This window comes from Chlamydotis macqueenii, chromosome 2, assembly GCF_036417535.1.
Source record: "Chlamydotis macqueenii isolate bChlMac1 chromosome 2, bChlMac1.mat, whole genome shotgun sequence".
Lineage (NCBI taxonomy): Eukaryota > Metazoa > Chordata > Aves > Otidiformes > Otididae > Chlamydotis > Chlamydotis macqueenii.
The window spans coordinates 19,067,458-19,089,708 of NC_141557.1; the positions used below are offsets into that span (position 1 = coordinate 19,067,458).

The 22,251-nt window shown below is 37.6% G+C and overlaps 1 protein-coding gene across 1 annotated transcript in view; it reads right to left on the reverse strand.

Annotated features, from left to right (window-relative positions):
* SPAG6 (sperm associated antigen 6) overlaps window positions 1–22,251 on the reverse strand; it is a 38,086-nt gene that overhangs the window by 7,193 nt on the left and 8,642 nt on the right. Inside the window, exons 3-9 of the mRNA XM_086741527.1 lie at window positions 18,839–19,005; window positions 15,073–15,256; window positions 8,224–8,429; window positions 7,166–7,339; window positions 4,633–4,785; window positions 2,136–2,327; window positions 842–958 (exon numbers count right to left, since the gene is read on the reverse strand). Of these exons, the coding sequence (XP_086597653.1) occupies window positions 842–958; window positions 2,136–2,327; window positions 4,633–4,785; window positions 7,166–7,339; window positions 8,224–8,429; window positions 15,073–15,256; window positions 18,839–19,005 (1,193 nt within the window). The remainder of the gene's footprint in view (window positions 1–841; window positions 959–2,135; window positions 2,328–4,632; window positions 4,786–7,165; window positions 7,340–8,223; window positions 8,430–15,072; window positions 15,257–18,838; window positions 19,006–22,251) is intronic.

Sequence of the window (22,251 nt, forward strand, 5' to 3'; positions counted from 1 at the left end):
AGGACAAACACAAGTGCAGCAACATAATCAGGAATCCACACTACAAACAGCAGTGCTTCCAGATCCGTGATAATCAGAACTGAATATCACAAGTGTTTTACTTGACCATTTCCAGAAAGAACATCTCACCAAGAGAGCCTGGTACCCCCTGCTAACAAATTACACTGCAGGGTATTGCACAAAAGAAAGGTCTATAGTTGAGCAGGATTCCCAACACTGCAGACACTGGAAATCTCCTGAGTAGTTAGCAATTACTTAAATAATTGCAAATATTTTTATTAAATTGTATCACTTTTTACATGCTGCGCTAAAGTCAGCAATACAATTAGCAACAGTTTCAAATTTTGAGAGGGGTGAGAAAAGATTTGGGATTTTTACACTTACTTAAGTGAGACTGCAAATTAATGAGGACAGAAGTGGTGAAGTCTTTATACTCTAAATTATTGTAAAATAACTGATTTAAGTCACTCCTGTACAGACAGCTTGTACTTGATCTAAAACAGATGTGACTGAGATTTACGTGATATATTGGCTCAGTGAAAATATTTGCACATGAACTAATATTCCACTTAATCTCAAGAGGCAAGGAAGGAAAAAACCACCTTGCTTATAAGCAACTGTTTTCCCAGTCTTAGGATGAATTATGGCAGATTCCAGACAAATCAGTATCCAGCTTTATCACACAAAAGATTGGGATGCTCCAAACTGCTTCTGCAGGTGATGCTTGAGGATCCTGAAAAAACAACTGAGACCTTTAGAGAGACTTCATCTTCAGAAAAATAGCTTCCTTGCTAAATGGAAAACAACTAACATATTACTCATCAAGAGGAGCCTTTCTTACCTTACTGAACTGCCCAACAATATGTTTCATAATATTGGGAGGAGCATCATGCAGCAATGGTTCAAGTGCTGGAAGATACGTGCATTTCTGAAGGATGCTCTTCAAGGCTTTTTTAGTCTATTGAAATGCAAAATAAAATTTCTATGGTATGAAAACAACAAAATTCATGCTATATGTCACTGAAGTCTAATCAAAAAAGCAAATTGATCAGAATTCTCAAAGAGTATTTTCTGAATAAAAACTATTATATCTATCAGCTCACTTAGTGAAGAATCAATTTTCTACTTAGATTTATTAAACATCAAAATCTACAGTGCATCACATTCTTATTATGTTATCTACAGTCAAAGTAATGGCAATTTTCCTTTGACTACAATGGAAGCAGGAGTAGACCCTTTAAGTAAATTGAAGTACTGCAATATAATAAGAAAGCTAAATCAAAACTCATTTTAAAAGATTGCATTTTAGAAGTGGCTTACTAGGACAGTCTGGTGGCCTGGGATAGGAAAGTGCACTACTGCCCAGGCAGGGAGGGAAAGAGAGAGTGAAACAGTCAGGGCTTAGTTTCTGAAAACAGACTCAATGTCGGCTGCTACAGGCAGTAATGACTTTATTGGTCCAGCTAATTTGGCCTCGACATTTTGATGACCACTGAAAATGACCATACAAAAATTATTTTACAGATCTGGAACGTCATACTTCAGTGGAATGTACAGAAGCATAGTACAACATGGGAGACCATATCCTGTCATATCATACTCTTCAGTCGGTTCACTCACTGTCCCTCAAAAATACGCTTTACCAAACTGCAGCTCCACTAGCTCCCACACAAGGAAGGCCCTAAACATGAACAGTTGCATGTTTTCAAAAGCAGAAGTTTGAGTATTTGTTACAGTTTTATTATAATAATTTAAAAGTAAACAAATTTACTAAAAGGACTATATTTTGTACAAGAGCTTATGCTTTAAAAAAAAAAAAAAGCAGATAATTGGAAATTAGTCATTCACAAGAAATTATAGCATTTATGGGTGTACGCAAGGCTGATCTAAACTGTGAAGAAAATGAGGGACTAGACTGCTGTGGCTGTACCATATGATTAGGTATGCACTACATGCATACCGTTACGACCAGCCAGTCCTAACAAATGACACAGAGCCTTCAGGCACACTACACCCAGGAAATCTGTGACTCAATGAACATCAATAAAAGCACATACCCTTTAGTAGTGTTTCAGCACTTACACCTGTCGATTACAACAAATATCTCATACTGCAGATACTACAAATATACTTGCTTTCATTTGAAGATCTTCTGAACTGTGTGTGTCCATATACATAGCAAGCAGTATGGGTAGCACGTTTGCTACTGCAACGGCACGTGCGTGCTCAGGAGTATGTCTTCCAACCTGTCCCAAGGCCCAAGCAGCTGCTGCCTTAATATGATCTTCATGTTCTTCTATCAAGCAGGCACAGAGCGGTGGTATTCCCTGTAGCGTTAATCCGCACAAACTTTACAAATCTACACCAGGGAAGGACAACTTGAAACTTGTACAGATTGTTAGAAAATGTTTCTCTGTTTAAACTCTTCTTCTTCCAAAACAAGCTATAAGAGAACATATGCTAGTGGTGTCGTATTTTTACATCATAACTAGCAAGAACTTTGAATAAATCTTAATAAATCTAAAGAAAGAGATAAACAGATTCAGTGTTTTAAGTCAGAAGGCAGTTTGAGCTAACACACAAATTTAAGGGATAAAAGAAATGCATGACAATTCAGGCTGTACTAAGAATAAAGGCTTTTTGTCAGACTGAAAATAAAAGAATTTGATTGTTTATGAAGCTATGAAAGCAGTTTAAGACCAGAAGGGCTCAATCATATAGGTTTGGGTTTTTTTTTTCTCCCCACAGCAATAAATTTCAAATTATCAAACCCTTATTGAGTCCAGTAGTTATGTTTGATTCATCCAGTCACTTCCGGAAAGGTTTCAACTCTTGATTTGAAGACATCAAAAGAAGGAGAATACCTCACTCACATCCAGCTGTTACTGAAGTTGTTCTCATTCAGGGTCACAGTCTTTATCCTTTCTCCACAGGATTATAGAGCTACTTAGCAACTGGTATTCTACCCCAGGATACCTCAACAGGAATCATTTCATGCTACTTCAAGTAAGGCAAGGCTACTAAACCTCTAACTAGAAAACCTTTTTCTCCATCCCACGGACCATTTTTTAGTCTTTTCTGTACACTCTTTCACGTTTTTTTCCAAGATTCTTTTCAAATACAGACAACAGAACTGTACGCACTAGTACTACAGATTAACTTCTCTTAACTCTTTAATACCACAAAGAACTGAACTTTTTTTTTGCCACTGCACTGCAGCAGAAGACCACAATGAACTGTTTGTCCAGTAAGACCCTAAAAATCACGTTTCAAAATTCATCCTTTCCAGGATACAGTACTGCAGAATGGAGCTATGACTTTACATCATAACATCGTAGATGTGCAACTGCATGTGGTTATGCCACAGTGCATTTCTTTAAAATGGTTCCAGTTTAGCAAGCCCTGTTCTCACCACTATGTACCACTCCAGAAGTTGAGTTCCCCTTGGAGCAATTTTTTTTTTTATGGGTTTTGGGTTTATTTTGATTTCTTTTGTGGATCATTCATTAAAATATTTAATTTCATGAGAATTTGCACAGATCCCTACAAAATCTCTCACTGCACTCCCATTCTGTTACGGTAGCAATCATTATTACTCTTCAAAAATGTATCACTTAGGTGCTTCCTCATTAACTTAATCCTAGATTCATCCCCCTTAATGTCGAGCACACAACAGCAGGACCATATTTGCTCTAGGTATCCCGGAAAGTGGAAAGACACATCTAGAGAAGAAAGGTCTCCAGAGAGGGCAAGGAAAAAGTGTCTATTTCTTTAATTTTCAAATGCAGAAGAGCATTTTTTTAACCACTCCTACCTTCCCTGAACACTTACTGTTATGTTCTAGCAAATTCTGTTTTTTAACTTGCATCCCTACTAGAAGACATTTATGTTTCTCTGTTTTATTGTTTCATTGTTTCCACCTCTACATTTTAAATTACTGACATAGTGTGAAAATGGGCCAACAATGGTTAGTGAAATTACTTCCTTCCTCCTGTCGTTAGTTAGCATTATTCACATTAGAATATTATGTCAGGCACTAATTCCACCTATGAATATTGCAATTTCTCTCCCTTCTGTATCATTGCCAAGCAGAATTTATTTAAACCTGAAAATGTATAGCTTATCTCATTTGAAATGTCACTTGCACAACTGAATCAAACCATACTACATTAGAAACTGAAGTCTTTTCAAGTCTGAAGATTTCTGTTGCAAGACTGCTCTAGTGGTACTAGCAGAGTCATGCTAGTGCAATGAAGAACATACCATTAAACATTCTTGTTTTGATGTAGCCACAAATATTCATTTTAAGAGGAAACAGACCATAGAAGTTCACTGACTTAGTTTCTGTACCCATGCAATTGCAATAGAGAAAAATAATGTACTGTAATACAGATGGATGCTCACAAACTAATCCAGGACATTTTATAAAAGGTTCAGCTTCATAAAGACACACGTTGCTCAGGTTACCACATAATTTCAGCCACAGCAAGCAGCAATATTAGGAGAAAGTGCATTTGTCAACAGCAAGTATATAATTCTGTCACAAAATACGTTCTCTGCCTACGTTAATTTGTATCTCGCTCTCAGAATACCACTGAAGAATAATAGGAAGATGACAAAGCGATAGCTAACCTTGGAGACAATCACTGCCATTGACAGGTTCTCCGAATGAGCTGCTACGTAACCAAGCATCATGATGCCAGGCAGTCTGACAGTCCCTCTGCAGCTGCCAATACAATCAATCATGGCAGCAACTCCACCTGCATTTACTATAAGCTGTGAAAGCTGAAAAGATAAACGGAAGAGATTAGATACTGTGAAGTATCAACAGGAATAAAGCATGACATTAGACAAGTCTTTAAGTGTATTGTGCCTGATTTACAAAATAAAGCTGGAATAAGAGTGATGTGTCATACAGACTATTGGGCTCTAAGTGTAGCATGAAGTTCTTAGGAATGAAGTTACTTTGCTACTCTGTTTTTGATTCACTTCACTGCAAGGAAATTAGGACTCTGAAGTCTTGATGCTGTATAGCATATTCTCAACTCCATTAATACACACCAAAGAATCATGCAAATGACAGCCTTTGAAGACACACCTACTGAGCCAGATACTCTTTCATACTAGTGCCCACTCATTCCCAAGCCAACATCGTATGTTCTGTGCAGGGACAAAGGGAAAGGCCCACTCCTCATCTGCATTCTAGATAACCTCTGTGGCACAAAAGCCTTTGCGAATTCTGAAGCATGAAGCCAAAGGCAACTGTCATGGATGCGCAAAACTGACTTGGACAACACCATCCTGCCATGTTAGGGTATGCTGAGGGAGGTGTCCAGGGAACACACTGGATGGGCAATGGAGTTTGCCCCAGAATGCCAAATTATATAGTCTTGCTTATAAATTATAATCCTGTCCACAGTCTATGATGCTATGTGTATCAAGCTATGCAACATGTTTCTTTCCAAAAGGCATCACTTCTCACATCACTTGAGGGACAGTAGTAGTGTATGACTGATATTAACAATGCATAGAAATTAAAATAATTTCATATTATGATTATTTTCTTCTGCTTTGTTAGGGGTATCATATTTTTCCCAAAGATTCCATAGCAAAAGAAACACCTTCTTAAAACTCAAAATCAAATGAACAAAACTGAGGCATACAGACTTCCAATCTAGTTTACTTACATAAACATAAAATCCACTGTTGCCTTAGAGCCTTTAAAAGGGGACTGTTTTGTTTGTTGTTTTTTTTTTCATGAAAGAGCTAGATGATATTTAAAGTTATTACTTAGGAAAAATCTTTAATGTGATGGTGAACTGCAGCCAGTGATGACCAAGTGCTATGTCTGGGCACAGCCATGTGCACAAAGCTCCTGCACAGACACACTCCCCAGAGCTGTGACCCCCAGCCCTGCTGCAAGCCCCCTCAGATCCTGACCTTCACATGAATTTTACTGTAGATGCAGATAGAGAGCTGAGATTGAAAAGCCATGATGCTTGCGTGACTGACGCAGCCAACTCCTCTAGAAAGATCATTTGCCGATCTGTCTCTGCTGCAACAGAGTTGCTCAAAGATGGACAGAGATCACCGTGACTCTGAAGTCAAATATGGATTATGACTTCCCACTGGGAATCACCAAGCTCCTTAGGAGAGCTGCTAGAATGGCCAATTCACCTTGCATGGCGGATCCTGTGCTAGAAGCTCTTCTGACTTTACCTGCAGCCTTGTGAGTTCAGCCTCTGGCTTCCAACTCTAGTGTCTCCCTTTGATAATGACAATTTCTTCACTTTTTTTGAGAAAGTGAAGTTGCATTGTTCATGAGGTGCAGAGAGAAAGCAGGAAATGTGGCCAGCCTGCAACCTTTAACCACCAGCAGCTTAAAGACCAGCAGGCTGAAGAAACAGCACAATGTTCATGTCTAAACACTTCTCAATTGTTAAGCTAGTATCACGATTTTTAAATGGCTGTGCTCAGAATTAGTGTGTTCCACAAATATGTTGCTTGTATTTCATTCCAGAGTGATAGTTACACCCTTTTAATTATCTCAGTGGTCTGACAGATTAACAGTTACAATTCTTTGGTTTTCCTATTTATTTCGTATTGATCTCACCTTCCTGTATCAATTATTGGCAAAAACATTTTAAATGCTGAGACTCAAATTACAAACTCAAGCTGATAAAAGAAACTACCATCAGTTTAATAATAAATAAGAAAATGTTTAATCTTCACTGTCACTGGAAAAATAATTAAAATGTGATCCCAGCACTCTAGAAGATTTTTTTTAAAAGACTCACACTACCTATTATTGTTTAGGATGATCTTGTCATTTATTAGCTGGTATCATGACTTCTGTGAGGCTTTTCTCATAATATTTTTAATATCCAGGACTGACAATACTGTCAGACTAAAACTCCCTCTCTGTGCAGATATTTTATGGAATTAAGTAGCTAGGTATACATTATATGACTCCCAATTTCCTAACGCAATTCATATTCAATACACATCTCATAATATCAGCAAGCATTTCCATATTTTTCCAATGAACATGCCAAACAGCTATTTGCCCTCCCTTTCAAAAAGCAAATGACAGAATAATCCTGTATTTTATTTAAAGTGTAAAATCTAATGATATGACCTTGTATTTGCATTTTCAAGGTTTTACCTCAGGCGTATGCTTTGCTATCTCTCTAATTAAAGTTGCACCATTTTTCTTGACGTATTCATCTGAGTCCTTCAGGCATGTGAGCACAACTGGGAAAATTTCTGCTTCAACCACCAACTCTGCAAGATCCACTGAATGCTTTGCTATTTGGCTTAGAGCTGACAGCACCTGACGCTAGTAAATAAAAATTGTTATAAAATCAATAGTATACAAACATCCCACAACATACACTCCTCCTGCACACAAAATCTATTGCATCAAGGAAAACAAAGCAGGATAGGGAAAACAATTACAGCTATTTTACAATTCACTGCATCAATTCATGCACGAATATAATGGCACAGAACATTCGCTAGTTCCTGAATAAAAGTTTATCCTTTGTTTTATCCCATTCAAGCTTGCTATGTATTACAAGAGAAAATATATATATACCATTTAAAACTATAATGTAAAATATAGTGAAATCTATAGAAAGTATCTTTATTTGTGTAAGTTTGGTCTGTCAGACCTTATACTAAAGAATTTTTATCTATTTGTTTGAAGTGGCATTTTTATGGTGTCTTCTGTTTCTGTTAGAGTAAGACAGAAAAATTATATTAAGAAACACTTTTTTTTCAATTAAACTCCAGTGATTAAACCTTTGACAACAGCTATTCACATCAGATAGTACATTCTAAAATACAATAATACATTTAATATTAACTGGTTTATAGTATAATCTTAAGGATGCAAAACCTTTTTTTATAACTGAATTGTGCAAATTTTATCAATGAAAAATATCTCATGCATTCTTCAGATACTACATAATTATTTTTTTAAAAAATCATACTATTCACTTTAAAGATTAGTTTAGCTGTTCCTCAGAGAGCGGCAGTTTTTATCCAGTAGCTACATCTGTGAATATGTTCAGAACTCTTTGTCGCTACCTATGTAATTACATTTTGTTAATGCCTGAAACAAGAGCTTCCTAAATAAATATGCACATCAGTGTCTTTGATTCAATATCAAGTAATGACTGGTATAATGGAGATTTAAAAAAAAAAAAAAATTAAATGTACCTTCAGTTTAGCATCAGGGTTCAGGATCATCTGAGCTAAGTGAGCGATAGCTCCTGCATCCACTACTGTCTGCGCTAACTCTGGAGAATGCTTTGAAATATCACTGAGAGTTGAAGCAGCAATCCTTTTCAAAGCAATTTCTGGCTCCTGGATACAGAGCACTAAAAGAGGAACAGCTCCTGCATCCACCACAGCTTGTGACAGTTCTGTAGGTCCAAGGAAAGTAATTAAGTGAGTATGGGTGACTGACCCTTGTGCAAGCCATTTTTCACCCTGACAGATACAGCAAAGGAAAAAGGGGAGGGTGTAGTTCACTGTCTCGACATCTGCATTTCAAATCAACCCTCCTGGTTTCATAAACCGTGTGGACCAATCCACAACTGAAAAGAATGCAGGTCAATAGATGGACCCCCATTTACATGCACACATTTGAGGTAGATTAGGCTGAAATGGTTTGTTATTCTGTTTTCTTTTTCTTTTTTTAAAGTAAGCAGATGTCAGCTGTTTAAACCCTGGCTATTCTACACTGATCAATAGGAAAGCATTTTATGCATGGCTAACAACAACACAGAAAGCCAAAGTACCAAAATTTTACCAACCACCTAATTAGAGAGCATTTTACCCTCTTTAAGTGATAAGCAGACATTAGCATAGATCAAATGCCAAAAACAGAAATACAAAAAACACACATAAAAGATTTATCTTACATAAAAGATTGGAAAAATGGAACTTGCTGATCAAAACTAGGTTTTGCTACTACACATGGGATAAGGCAGAATTTATACTTTAATGACATTAAAATGTTATCATACACAATTACACAAATGAGAAATATCATCAGTGGGATATTGTGTGCCTGAGATTAGTACAATACCCTTAACTAACGGCACCTTAAATAAAAAAGAGAAAAAAAAACAAAACAACCAAGCATATGATTAGCTGACATGGACAAAAATTACACTATTAGAAATTAATATTAGCTCACTCTGTGTATGCAGCATTAATCACAGTCCTAAAATAAGAATTACTGGATATCAGAAGCAAAATTTATACTATAACCAAACTGTGCTATTTTAAAATAGTGTTGGAAAAGTGGTAAACATCATGAGGAATTCAATAGTCTATTAGGTTCTCAGTTCAGTTTTGCTACACCTTATTACGCATATCCATTATTATCTTTAATATTTATCTTGACTTACAGTACCATGGCAACATATGGCTGTTGTATTTCAAGACTCTAACTTAGCTTTTGATTTATAGTCCATCCATAAAGAGATTTTCATACTAAGAAAAATATAGCATACTTCATTAAATATACATAGACTAATATAGTTTTTCATGAAATCTGTAAGTCATGCCATCATTATGTTGTTAATATCCAAATAATGTTCCTGACCAGATTTGTTTTCAATTAGTGAATTATAGCCAGACACTCCAATACATGTGATAAGTCAAATATTTACACTGTATGTTATTTATGATATATTTTAAACAAAGTATAAATATTACCTCACAAAATTGTAATAAATAATGCAGTAATTTTTAAACTAATATGAAATCAACCCTTCAAGGTTCACTTTTCAAATAACTACTTGACTGAAAATGCAGAGTGTGCATGCTCCAAACACACACAAATCATAATATTTCAGCAAAATATTGAAATACTGCCAAATGCTATATCTGCAAATTTACAAATTTGAAATTAAATGTACTTGAAATGTATCTGAAAGCAAACCTGAAAACTAGCTAATCGATATAACAGGTATAAGCTACATTCACAGCCTTTCATGGAAAATGCCATACTTCATTTCCTCAAATGGTATTTTGATGCTGTACACTGACCAAGTGGAACACATCATAAACTACTGAGCAACAGTCCAGATTAATCCATCTGACTGTGCCTCAGAAGCAACTTCAGAGCAACCAACTCAATTGCCTACATTCTGGCAAGGAGATGCTAATATCAGGAAAATCATGTCAAGGGGACAGGATAGTACTCAAGAATGGGTTTCTTTGATGCCTTATGAGCTGAAATCATTATGTTCAAGTAGGGAGAGAAAAAGCTACTTTAAGGTCAAAGCTTTGCCCAGGCATGCAAAAGTTATTTTAAAGGAACAAACTAGATCCGATTCTGTTAGGTCAGCTCTTGCTGTTAGAAGTCTGATATAATTTAAATACTGATGGCTACCATTGGTCATGGTTAGTTAAATGGTTGCTCTTCCAGTGGTGTTCATGAGGTTCAAGGCTACTAACTTCCCACATGGAGGGCTAGACCATGTGTCAAAAGACAGTCAAGCAGTAAACAAATTGTCAGAAAAACAGGCAGGGACAGAAGAAAATATAGATCCTTCCATTACATTCCCCTGAAAACTCAGCCCAAAACTATGATTCTAAGTATTAATGATAATTACAATTCTTTTTTTTTCTCAAAAAGAGACTCAATTAACCTTCCCACTTGGTAGAACATCTTTAATTCAGACTATACAGCAAAGAATTAATGATATTTTGCTATTCAATTACAAAACACAGACAGAAGTGAAAAAATGAACACTGAGAAAGAGTTAAAAGAGAAAATATAGTTGTCAATAATAATTTTTAAAAAGAAATTAAAAGAGATGGAACAAATTACAAAATTACTTTTCTGAAGACTATGCCAAGACTGTGTTATCTGGGCAAAGACAAGACAAATAGCTGAAGAGGACAAAGTAGAGAAAAAATACCTTATGAACCTCATTTAAGTCCACATTAAGTTATGAAAACTCTGGGCTTGGAACTTCAGTTTGGGGTATGGACCAAGAAACCTGTCCAATTACATGATGATAAAGTAGGACTTCCTTCTCCCTACATGAGGGAAAGTAGGAAATGTTATTTTACATATGCTCAGAGAAAAAGAGAACTCGGACTAAAAACCCAGCATAAATTAGTTGCTTTTGTCTAGAACAATATAAGGAATATTTTAGCAGAGGGAGATACTGCAGACATCAATACAGACTGACATGGAGGTAGAAGAAAGATTGATAAAGAAAGACTTTGACATTTAAAATGTCAACAGTTCAACTAGTAGCTGTACTAGAGCTGTACTGATTTGTCTCAGTACAAGAGTACTCACCAAGGACCAACAAATTAATTCAAAGTAAGTTGAGGCCTAGTCATGAGTTTATGTGATCAGGAAGAGTGGAAAGTGAATGAGGAGAAGTCAATAAGATTCTGACTACATACCCACTGAAATCAATGATAAGTCTTATAGGATTGATCTAAAGTGGCCTAAAGGGCTACCAAAAAAAAAAAAAATCCATACTAGCATTAACATATTGGCAATAATAGTAGGAATTAAAAAAATATTAGGGAGAAAAGATGAAGGTAAGAAAGTAAACCTGCAGGCAGTCCCCAGAGAAGGAACATGAATTGGGAACAAATGCCATATTCACATAGTGGAAGGCAGCAGCAAAACCTTCTTTGCTTGGAAACAAATGCAAGTTTCCGTCCTGACCAGGGTTCTCAAACAGACCCTGCTGTGGTGGCAGGTGTATCCACAGGAAATAACATGTTTTAACCAAAACAACCACCAATACTGTATTTTTCTGAGGACTGTGTGATCATGTAATGGCCACATAGGAAGACTCTAATCCCCACAAGTAGTCCAAAGGCTGCACTTCAAAATCACAGGTTTATGCAGACCGCTACAACCACAGTGTTAAAGATTCCACTTGAACCAGTGGGAAAAGCTTTCATCAGGAGAAGGATGGAGGTCACTAATTATAGGGCAAGCTTAGATCCTGGAATAAGAAAAAGTTACTGACAGACTTAAATCACTGAAGATGTGAGCAACCTGGTCTAACCTTGTAGCTGACCCTGCTTGGAGCAGGAAGCTTGACTGGAGACCTCCTGAAGTCTCTTCCAAGCTGAGCTATCCTATGATCCTGAGTACCACTGTACGACAGAGAATGAGTGTAACTCCACTCTCAGCAAGATGCTCGAGTATGAATAGTGTTGTTTATTTTTTATTTCCTACCAATTTACAGTACACTGAAGCAGATATGAGCTGATAATAAATTACAACTTTAATGTAGTCAGTAAATGGAAAGCTAAGCTATCCGCACATCTCAAACATAAGAATTTTACACTTTAAAAGTAACTGAATATGGTATAAGTAAAAATTTACAAAATACTTCTCATGCACTTGATGCTATTTTGATGGTATTTGAAGCACTTTACACTTCTTTTCAAACACAAATAGTAGAAATAATTCAGTAGAAATAACAGATGGCAAAATTACAGCCCACTGATCTATATACTTTGAAGTAAGACCAGTGTCTGAAACTCAGCTCAAAGAGATCTTCAAGAAAGAGCAGAACTGCAAGAGCTGTTCTTAAATTCTGGAATCTGACCTGGCAAGATTTTTAATGTCTTGAAATCTCATGAGACATCTGTCTTGACCTAAAATCTCATAGGCCTTCTGGAAACATCTGTTCACAGAAGAACTGCATTTTAAGAGATTGTTGTATGAAGACAGTAGGGAACTTGCTAACTAGGAAACGTGTTCATCAGGAAAAATAGGAAATCTTGATTTCGCAAAACTGAAGTATTTTAATGGGAACACACACCACAGTTCCTAGAAAGCAGTTTTACCAGGTCATGGATGGAATTTCTGATTAAAGGCAGAGCAATCCTCCCACTGCAAACAGTTATCACCTAATGCTGGGAGACTTTGCTTGCATTCAGGGAAACAGAGGTTCACATCCTGCCTAAGAAAGATCAAGACTTTAATCTGTCTCCCACATACATCCCAAACACATGCCCTAATTATTGAATTTACTGGGGGCAAATAAGCCTCCCTACTCCCTAGTCTTTTCAGGAGAGAAAAAAAAAAAAAAAAAATCGAAATCTTGTCTTAATGTTGTCCCAGTTTGGAACTGAAACAATTTTTGAAACTGAAAAATCTTTTGTGGGTGGGGAAAACCATTTCACACTCAACTCTATTTTTTAGAGTTTAAACTGCAATATGTGTCCACATACAGTCAATGAGAGAAAATCTGCCAAATTTTATCCACACAAGCATGTGAGTCTAACCCAGACTTTCTCAAACAATTAACGTAGCTGTTGGTAAGAACAGGTCTATCTACCTTTGTATCCCATCTCCAGCAATATCCTGTTGCAAAGGCATGCTTGTAGGAGTGTAAGAAACACAGAGTGATCTTTCTTCAGTATAACTCCTCCACTTTCAGTAATCATTTCAGAGACTTCCGGTGACTGTGTTATAGAGGAAGGTAAATCCCCTAAATTGGCTGTACTTGGACAGGGGAAGAACATTTTTTTTTTTCAGGGCTTTTTTGGTTTTGATTTTGTTGTTCTGTGGGGTTTTTTTAACTGATTACATCTAGTGATCTGTTTACATTCTGATGTTTGCAGCTTGGTAGCACTTGCAATTTCAACCTAATTTCTGAAAATGTTGTTTGAATAAATAATTCTTAATTGTGGAATAAAAGCTTGTACAAGGAGTTTGTTGTCTTCAATACCCCCACATCATCTCCATCTTTGCAGACAATGCCATCACAGAGTGAACTGGATCACCCTAAAGATCAGCCAGCATTCATGCAATGAATAGCATGAAGGGCAATTGAGGTGAGTCAATATTGATTTACTGACATAACAAAACTACAGGAATGTTTATGTTAAGAGTAACACAGACACACACTTACACTACACACATTTATACAAAAGAACACTTTCAAATGACACTTAAATATCTTTCTGATGGAAGAACCAATTATTTTCCACCAAGGGTGGGACTCCGACTCCATGACCAAAAGATAAAAGATCTTTAGCACACAGAGGTGCCCCAAGAATGAATTTGTTCCCCAGATAAAACAGTCTGTTAGGAACGTGCTGACAACTTTGGAGTCTGTCCCAGTAAGTTAACCCTGTCTCTAAGCAGGAAGGGGAAATCTCCCATGATTTCCACAGTCCAGCACTCCACATTGATTAAAAAAATGGAAGAAGAAAATAACTTACAAATTCAGTCTATGTACATTTTAGAGCCAAAACCAAACATAAATACATGAGTTAATATTGTGATTCTAGAAAAAAAGAATTACCTTTAAACAACATGAACACAAGCCATTTCTCCCACTCTTTCCATTCAGCAGTTTCTTCCCTCAGCTCTTTGATTCATAGCTCTAAACTTTTACTTGAACTATATAAATAGCTGGTAAAAGAATTACCAACCACGTGGATCAGCTTTTAAATAGGAACATGACACTGCCAGTGAGTTATACAACTGCCTGTGAAGCAGCAGCAAACTGCTCGGTATCGGATTCCTAGGATCTATTCCTGACTCTCGGAGAAGAGTGTAGTCTACTAGCTAGTGATAAAACAGTAAGTGCGATGAATTTGGCACATTTATCCTGCAGGCTCCACTGTCAGCTGAATGAAACTTGGTTCTGCCAAGGCTCCTCCATTTTACTATGTGTGTAAAATAAGAACTAATGTCAAGCAAAAAAAAAACTTTGTTCCACAGTAACAGTTATACAATACATAAAGATTCTGAAATTTCTTCATGAAGGAGAATAAAGCAGAGTGTTGTTTCCTGGCCACAGGCCCAGCGCATCTCCTCTTAAAGCACGCCTCATAACCAGGCACTGCTGGTGTCAGATACGCCAGTTTCCCACAAAAGGTACAGCATTGTCGGACTGGTATAGTTAGAGCAGGTTTTTACTCCAAATTTAAAATTTTATAACAGTAGAAAAAAAAAAAAGTATCTTGTTCTATTTATCAACATTACAATAATGCAATTTATTATAACTCTCACATAGCATTGAGCTGAAAGATAACACACGTGAAACCTGTTACCTGAATTGTGTCGGGCAATATACCCAAGTGCCCAAGATGCAGCTTCTTTGACTCCAGGGTCAAAATCTTCCAAGCAAATCACAAGTGTTTCCAGTGCTCCACACTGAACTATTGCCTGAGCTAGCTGTGGAGAATGTTTACCAACTGCTCTCAGCACAAATGCAGCTGCTTTCTTGTAGAAACGCTACACAAATCAGGAAAAAGGAAAAAAAAAAAAAAGCAAGCTTTTACTAACATTAAGTAGTTCAAAGCGTAATACAGTACAGATATGCATAAATTAAGACTTTTTTAGTAGCAGCAATATCTCCTACAGATCAAAATCAAGACCACTACTCATCACACAAACAATGAACCTATGGTCCTTCTTTGAGACAGCTCATGATCTAAAATTTGCAGTAAGTGCATAAACAAACAGAAAAAAATGAGAGGGCTAAGAGGATATGGGAAAAGATAATAGTCTAGATAAGTCTGTTTGTTTAAGTGAGTAGTGAATGATAAGAGCTGCAAAAACAATAGCTCTTAACATATTTAACCAGCATACACAGGTTAGCAGGGCAAGCTCCTAAAATAATTCTACCCATCTGTGATACTTGCAAGGTTTCACAATTTCTGAAGTATACACCCTTATAACATCTCTATGAGAAAACATTGTTTACATTTACAAACAGGAAAATGGGACACAGAGACTTAGATCCAACAAAAGGGTTTAGGACCTAAATCCTGAAATGCCTGGGCCCACAGCTGAGATCCTGAAAACCCATCCCACCAAACAACCAACACTGGATGACCCTCGGTTTTGACCAGGCAGCCTGCAATTTTACTCCTGCATGTGCCCACAAACAGCTCACTTTTGACAGGACTGAGCACCTTGGCACCTCTATCATAAGTTCAAGCAAAATCCAAGCACTTGTCTCCGTTCTACCCATCTCCCTCAGTGCTGGACCAAATACATGTTTTGAGCATATCTATCTATCTACATGTACCATGTAAACTGCAGTGGTGGTTGTAGTTTCTTCTAAAAGCATGGTTAAAGCCTTCCCCCCAAAAGTAACATTTCAGTCTCCTCCTGCAGTTTCATAACTATAATTGGGATGTGGAAGCTGAAGATTAAATTTCTTCCCCCGCCTTACAGTTTCAAAATCCAGAGCCCAGTTAAAGCACTCTGGCCAGAGACAATGGTATCGGAGGAAAGTCATTCCCCCTCCCTCATGAAGCCACTGTGCAGCAGTGAGTGCCAGATTCACTGGGACACACGTAATCTACTGCTACGTCCATGTGCCCGGAGTATGCTCTCCAGCCTGGCAGCTGACAGATTATGGACAAGCTCCAGAGGGCTCTCTCTCCCTGTGCCAGCTGGCTTTAATCTCATTCCAAATTGCTCGATTCTCCCCTCCTCTGCACAGGCAGCCTAGGCACTTCACAGTGCTAGATTCCTACTGTCAAGGTACCCAAAACTTAAACAATACAAAGCCCACATCCCTTTTGGATCAAGTCCAGAGAAACAAAGAACCACGTGAGTGCTTTTCTGCATCCTGTTAAGATGTCCAAACACCTTCAGAAGTCTGATCTAAAGCACTAGGGTATGTCAAATAGCGGAGTCTCTGCAATGACCACACAGGAACTGAAACGGATCCAGGCCGGCTCCCTAGCCCTGAAGGAAAGGGACACAGCATACCACGTCCACCCACCTAAACTCCTCTTCCCTCAAAGCACAATGGCCTCATCTATCCTGCTGAAAATTGTCCTTGCCTTGTGCTATTGCCTAAACCACGTCCAGGCACTGCCAGGTAGCTTGATGGCTGGCATCGGCCAAAACCACATCAGAGAGCACGTGAACGATTACAGAGCACAGTCATCTTCCCGTGCTCAAACGCATGCCCTGGCCCTCCTTAGTTTACCAGTACTGATATATTTCCTTAATGCCAAAAAGCCAGCCTTCTAAGCTACGGTCCACAAGCAGGTACATTAAATATACTTTACAAGCAAAGCCTTAAACATCATTTAGGGGGAACAGAAGTTAAGGGAAACAGTACAGACAAATGGTCAAAACCCTAGCTAATGCAAGTTACTGTACGTTTAGGTGAACTCAATGGAGTTATAGTTGTTTATACCAGGACATGTCTGTGCAAGTATGGGTATGTTATTCCTGTTAAGTAATTATGTGTCTGGCAAAGAAAAACGCTTCTTTGTTTTTATTATTCAAAACATATGTATTTACAAACAAACTGTATTCACAGGCACAGTCAGAACATGCTGTAAAACTGTATTTTGCTCAGTTTAATTGACAAAACACTGATCTGGGTGACGCTGTAACTGTTCTCCATAAATCACTAGAACCAGTATTTATTGTGTGTTCAGAGAATCTCCTCCTCAAATATAGATGTAGATACACAACGAGTGAGTGGAATGGAAACTTATCTGGGGTTTTTTTTTTTGCCTATGGGAAGCAACACACTGCATGCATTGCTAAACTCTGCATGAACTGGATAATGAGTTTCCTTCACTTGCCCTCAGTCACCAAGGCATAGTAGGCTTTCCATGACCTCAGGCTAATATTGCTGCAGCCCCAAGTGATTCTGAATTACAGCCATCTTGATGTAACAGCAGCACAGGCAGTAACATGGAAGAGATAAATCAGGGTGCTCAAGCTAATTTAGTGAGGGCTTTGAGTTGTAGCAAGGAGGTGGTTTCCAACTCAAAAACAGAGGATAGAGAGTTTTGTTCCCCTTTTTCCCTTGAAAATATAAATAAAATAACCAAAATGGTTATAAATTTGTCTAACTAAAACCTTAACTTTATTTTCATACTACACCAGTATCTTGACATCAAGGTTTTTCTTTGGCTTTTTTTTTTTTTAAAGATTTATTGTATAGGCAATGACCAGATATGCACAAAAAATCTGCAATAATTACTTACATTTATGTTTTACTCAAAAGACTGAAAATGAAAATATATAGTTTTCTAAATTATATTTCCATTTAAATCCTACTTCTCCTAAATCTAATAAATCAAAACTGTCACCTAAGTATGGCTGTAACATTAACGCAATTAACTATGAGCTGGTTTTCCAGTTATTAGGAACCTTATTTGCAAGTATTTCTGTTAATCTAGGCTAGGATCACTGGAAAATCAAAGCTGGAATATATGCAAAACCTGAAGAAAAATTGCAAGCAGGGAGAAGAAGAGACTGCCAGATTTATTTGCATTGTAATTGTGACAACAATTTGTTGTTGTTTTTTTTTGTTTTTACAAATAGAAAAATTAAAACCTTTCAGTTTATTTTCCTGTATCATCAATTTGATATTTTTCATGCTACAGATTTCCAAAAGGCTATGTTTGGAGATATTAAATATTTCACTACAGAAGTTCAGTTTTTTATATGTATTTTACAAGCGTTTGGTATTATCGACAAATCCTAGTCAATTATCACTACAGCTTTCAAATTGTCTCATTTTTAAAGAGGGACCTTTCATAAAGGATCACTCAACATTTCAAGAACAGTGACACAAATAGATTTTTTTATAGTGCACAAAAATGTAATACGATATCTTAAAGTCAAACTTATTTAAAGTTAGACTTAGGCAGACAGCACATGCTGATCTCTCAGGAGTTCAAACATACATGCTGTCTCTGACTTCAGTACATTTGTTGCTGTATTAGATTAACAGCAGATAGCTGATACAGAAAGATTTCCCTTTCCCTGTGCAACAGTTACAAAAAAAAAATTTAAAAAAACAGATTACTTAAGAAAACAATTATGCCTTACATTCTGCTCAGACAATGAACACACGAGCTGTGGAAGAATGTCTCCCTTCACGACTGCCTCTGCCAGGTCATCGTTATAATTGGCAAGTCTCCCAAGAGCCAAAGCAGCAGTCTGTCGAATAGTTGGGACGACATCCAGCAAAAGAGGTCTCAGCAAAGACATTACACCTGAGTTACACCAGGAAGAGAAAAGTCCATTTGGTAAGCAGAATTTTTTCTAAACATTTGCCTTTATTCATAAAAACCTATTAAATTACACTTCCAGGTCATAAGAACTTGTAGGAAATCCAGGTGTTCCACCGAAACAAAGTCAGCACTTGGATAGAACTGCTGATGCATAGCAATATTTCTGTCCATTTTTGATAGGTACAAAACACTTCTGAAATATAAAAAATGTTACATGTAGAAAGAAGCTACATTCAAATATCTATAAAATACACAAGAAAATAAGGTATATTCAAACATATATAAAATGCATGTGTTAAAGTATGCACAGAAAATTCCACCCGGAGGTCCTGGTGAGCTGACATTGGCATGTCAGACATTCACCATGCCAGCAGAACCTCTACGTTGAATTACTCCATATTACATATCATCTATTATAACCAACGATTGGCCAATATCCATAATGCATTACATTCCAGATTAGAAGAGTTGAAGGTTTTCTTATCATGTTGTCATTTATGATGTGTTTTCACTGATGAGTTCACAGTGTACCAGTTAAACATGAAAGAATACTAAAAACTATTCTCCACAGTGGTCTTAGAATAGATACTTAAAATTACAGGTGAGGTAAGCAGCCCTGACATGAACTACTAGCAGTTACGGTCTAAGAAAGTCCTTACATCGATAAACATCTGGCTAAAAACAGGAAGTGGGAAGAGTAAACTTTGTATTCTTGCAACAGGAGGGTGGAAGTGACAGTGCAGTTCTCCAAGCCTCCATGAGGACATGTGCCATTCACTATTCATCTATCACTTGGAACAGGGCATGAACAGTGAGGTGAGACTTTACTGGTGACTCAGAGTTATTCAAGGTAGAACCAAGGAGGGAAACCGTAAGGAACTAGAGACTGAATGACTGGGTAACAAAATGGCAAGTGCTATGGCAATGTCAAGAACACATAGGGGGAAGCCAATCCCAACCTTGCATAAGCAGTGATGGACATAGAATCATAACTATTCTATGATTTTATGACCCCAAACACATCACTACCACGCAGGAGAAAGATCCCAATGTTAGAACAGACAGTTCCATTAAGATACCAGCTCATTGCTCAGCAGCAGAAAAGAAACTTCACCCACAGAAGTATAGAGAGCACTCAGGATTATTTGGAAAGAAGTAGAGGCCAAAGCAGAGACCATCACTGTGCTACTGTATAAATCTATCCTGCATTTAATACTCTTTCCCAGACTAGAACTGGAAAAGATTTAGTGAAAGGTAACAAGAATGATCAAAGATGACCACACTGTATGTGGAAGCTTTTCTTCTGGGCCTGTTAAACTAGCTGGGCCTGTTGTGACAGGATGAGAGGTAATGGTTTTAAAACAGAGGGAGGTAGATTCAGATTAGACATTAGGAAAATTTTTTTTTACAATGAGGGTGTAAATGAGGGTGTTCCCAACACTGGAACAGGTTGCCCAGAGAGGTGGTAGATGCCCCACCCCTGGAAACATTCAAGGCCAGGTTGGACGGGGCTCTGAGCAACCTGATCTAATTGGAGATGTCCCTGCTTCTTGTAGGGAGTTGGACTAGATGACCTTTAAAGGTCTCTTCCAACCCAAACTATTCTAAGTTTCTTCAACAGGGATATAAATGAGATACACACGGTTACATAAAAAATATTATTTTTAAGCTCTAGGAAGAGAAAATTACTTGTATTGTGACTCCTCTAAAGTGCTGTCCCTGTACCAGCTAGCTGCATGGATTAATGCTTCTGAGCTTTATACCTCAGCCAGAAAGCAATGCTCTCTGAAGATGCAGCAGTGCTACAAGAGGAACACCAAACACATAGAACTACAGTCAGAAATCTCTGTGTCAGCCGTCTCAGTTCTTTTCACTACATTTTTTTTTGCTAAAACAGATAAAGATTTAGCTGGCTGACTGTGGAATAAAGCCTTCCCTAGGGCTGGCACAGTTATAAGCACCGAACTGGGTGCAACAGTCCCACAACAGTGGGATCAGCACCTAGCAGCACCTAGCACCTGTGTCAAACAGGCACATCAGGACAAGGAAAAGCTGAGGGTCTAGAGCAAAAAATAGTCCAAAGGGATATAGGCTATAACATTCTATACAGCGTACTTTTGTATAGAATGGCACTCTGAAAAGAAAAAAAAAAATTTAAAAAAAAATGTTGAACAGCAGTGTAATTCTCACAGAGAACATTTATCATTTATTTTAAACTAAAACCAAATTGCTCCCAGCAAGAAGAAAATAGCCTAATAATCTATAGGTGGCTCTGAAAGATTGGTAGGGGGGTAAAACCAACCATGGAGGCCATGCTGACCACTAATGAATTTGTTCTGGCAAGGTCAATACTCCAGACAGAAGCTGCCCTGCCAGGAGAGGTACAGCCTCCCAGGATGTTCACAAGTCAAAATAACAGGTCTCAGGGGGGCAACACACTAAAAGGAGAAAAGCGAAATGAAATTGTGATGTCTGAATAGCACTACAGAAGCATCAAAAATGGCTCTGCAACATGCATTAATTGAACACGTACATGTAGAACCTATGGAAATAGGTCTGTAGTATAGCTGGGGTCTGCTTGCACTTCTATTAAAGCCACCGGGAGCTGAAAGAGGCCTCCTGTGTACCAACAGACAAAAGCTAGATCCTCCAATATTGTACAATCAATGGGAACTCATTTAGCACTTTGCAGAAATCACTACTTCAGAATGTGGCCATCATATTGACATCTTCTCACAAACTGTCCCAAATAGCAGGTATGGTCTCATTAGGAAGTTATGCTTCATATCAAAATGCATTAAGTACTTTATATGACAAATTAAAAGTAAAATTAAAAAGGCATCTCAGTTGGTGCCAATCCCATATATCATCTATAGTGAACTATCTTCTAGCAAGTCACCTGCACACTCTATGAGAGAGCATTTTCTTGTCCTGCCCTCTAACATCAGTTGCACGGTCAAACAGATGCTGAAATGCCTAAGGGAACCTCGTGCTCTGCTGACTCTTTATGCTGAAGGTATTTCAGTAGAGCAGGAACAGTCAGAAGTAGTATACTTGTATTTAATGCACAGTTGAGATAATATGAAAATAAGATTATTAAATAAAGAGAAACAATTAAAAAAAACCAAATTTAAAAAGGAGTTTTATTGATATAAATGATACTGTTAAAAGTGGTTGGGGGGGAAAATGGAGTTCCTCCATGTGCAGTGTCTTGACCCTAGAAAAGAC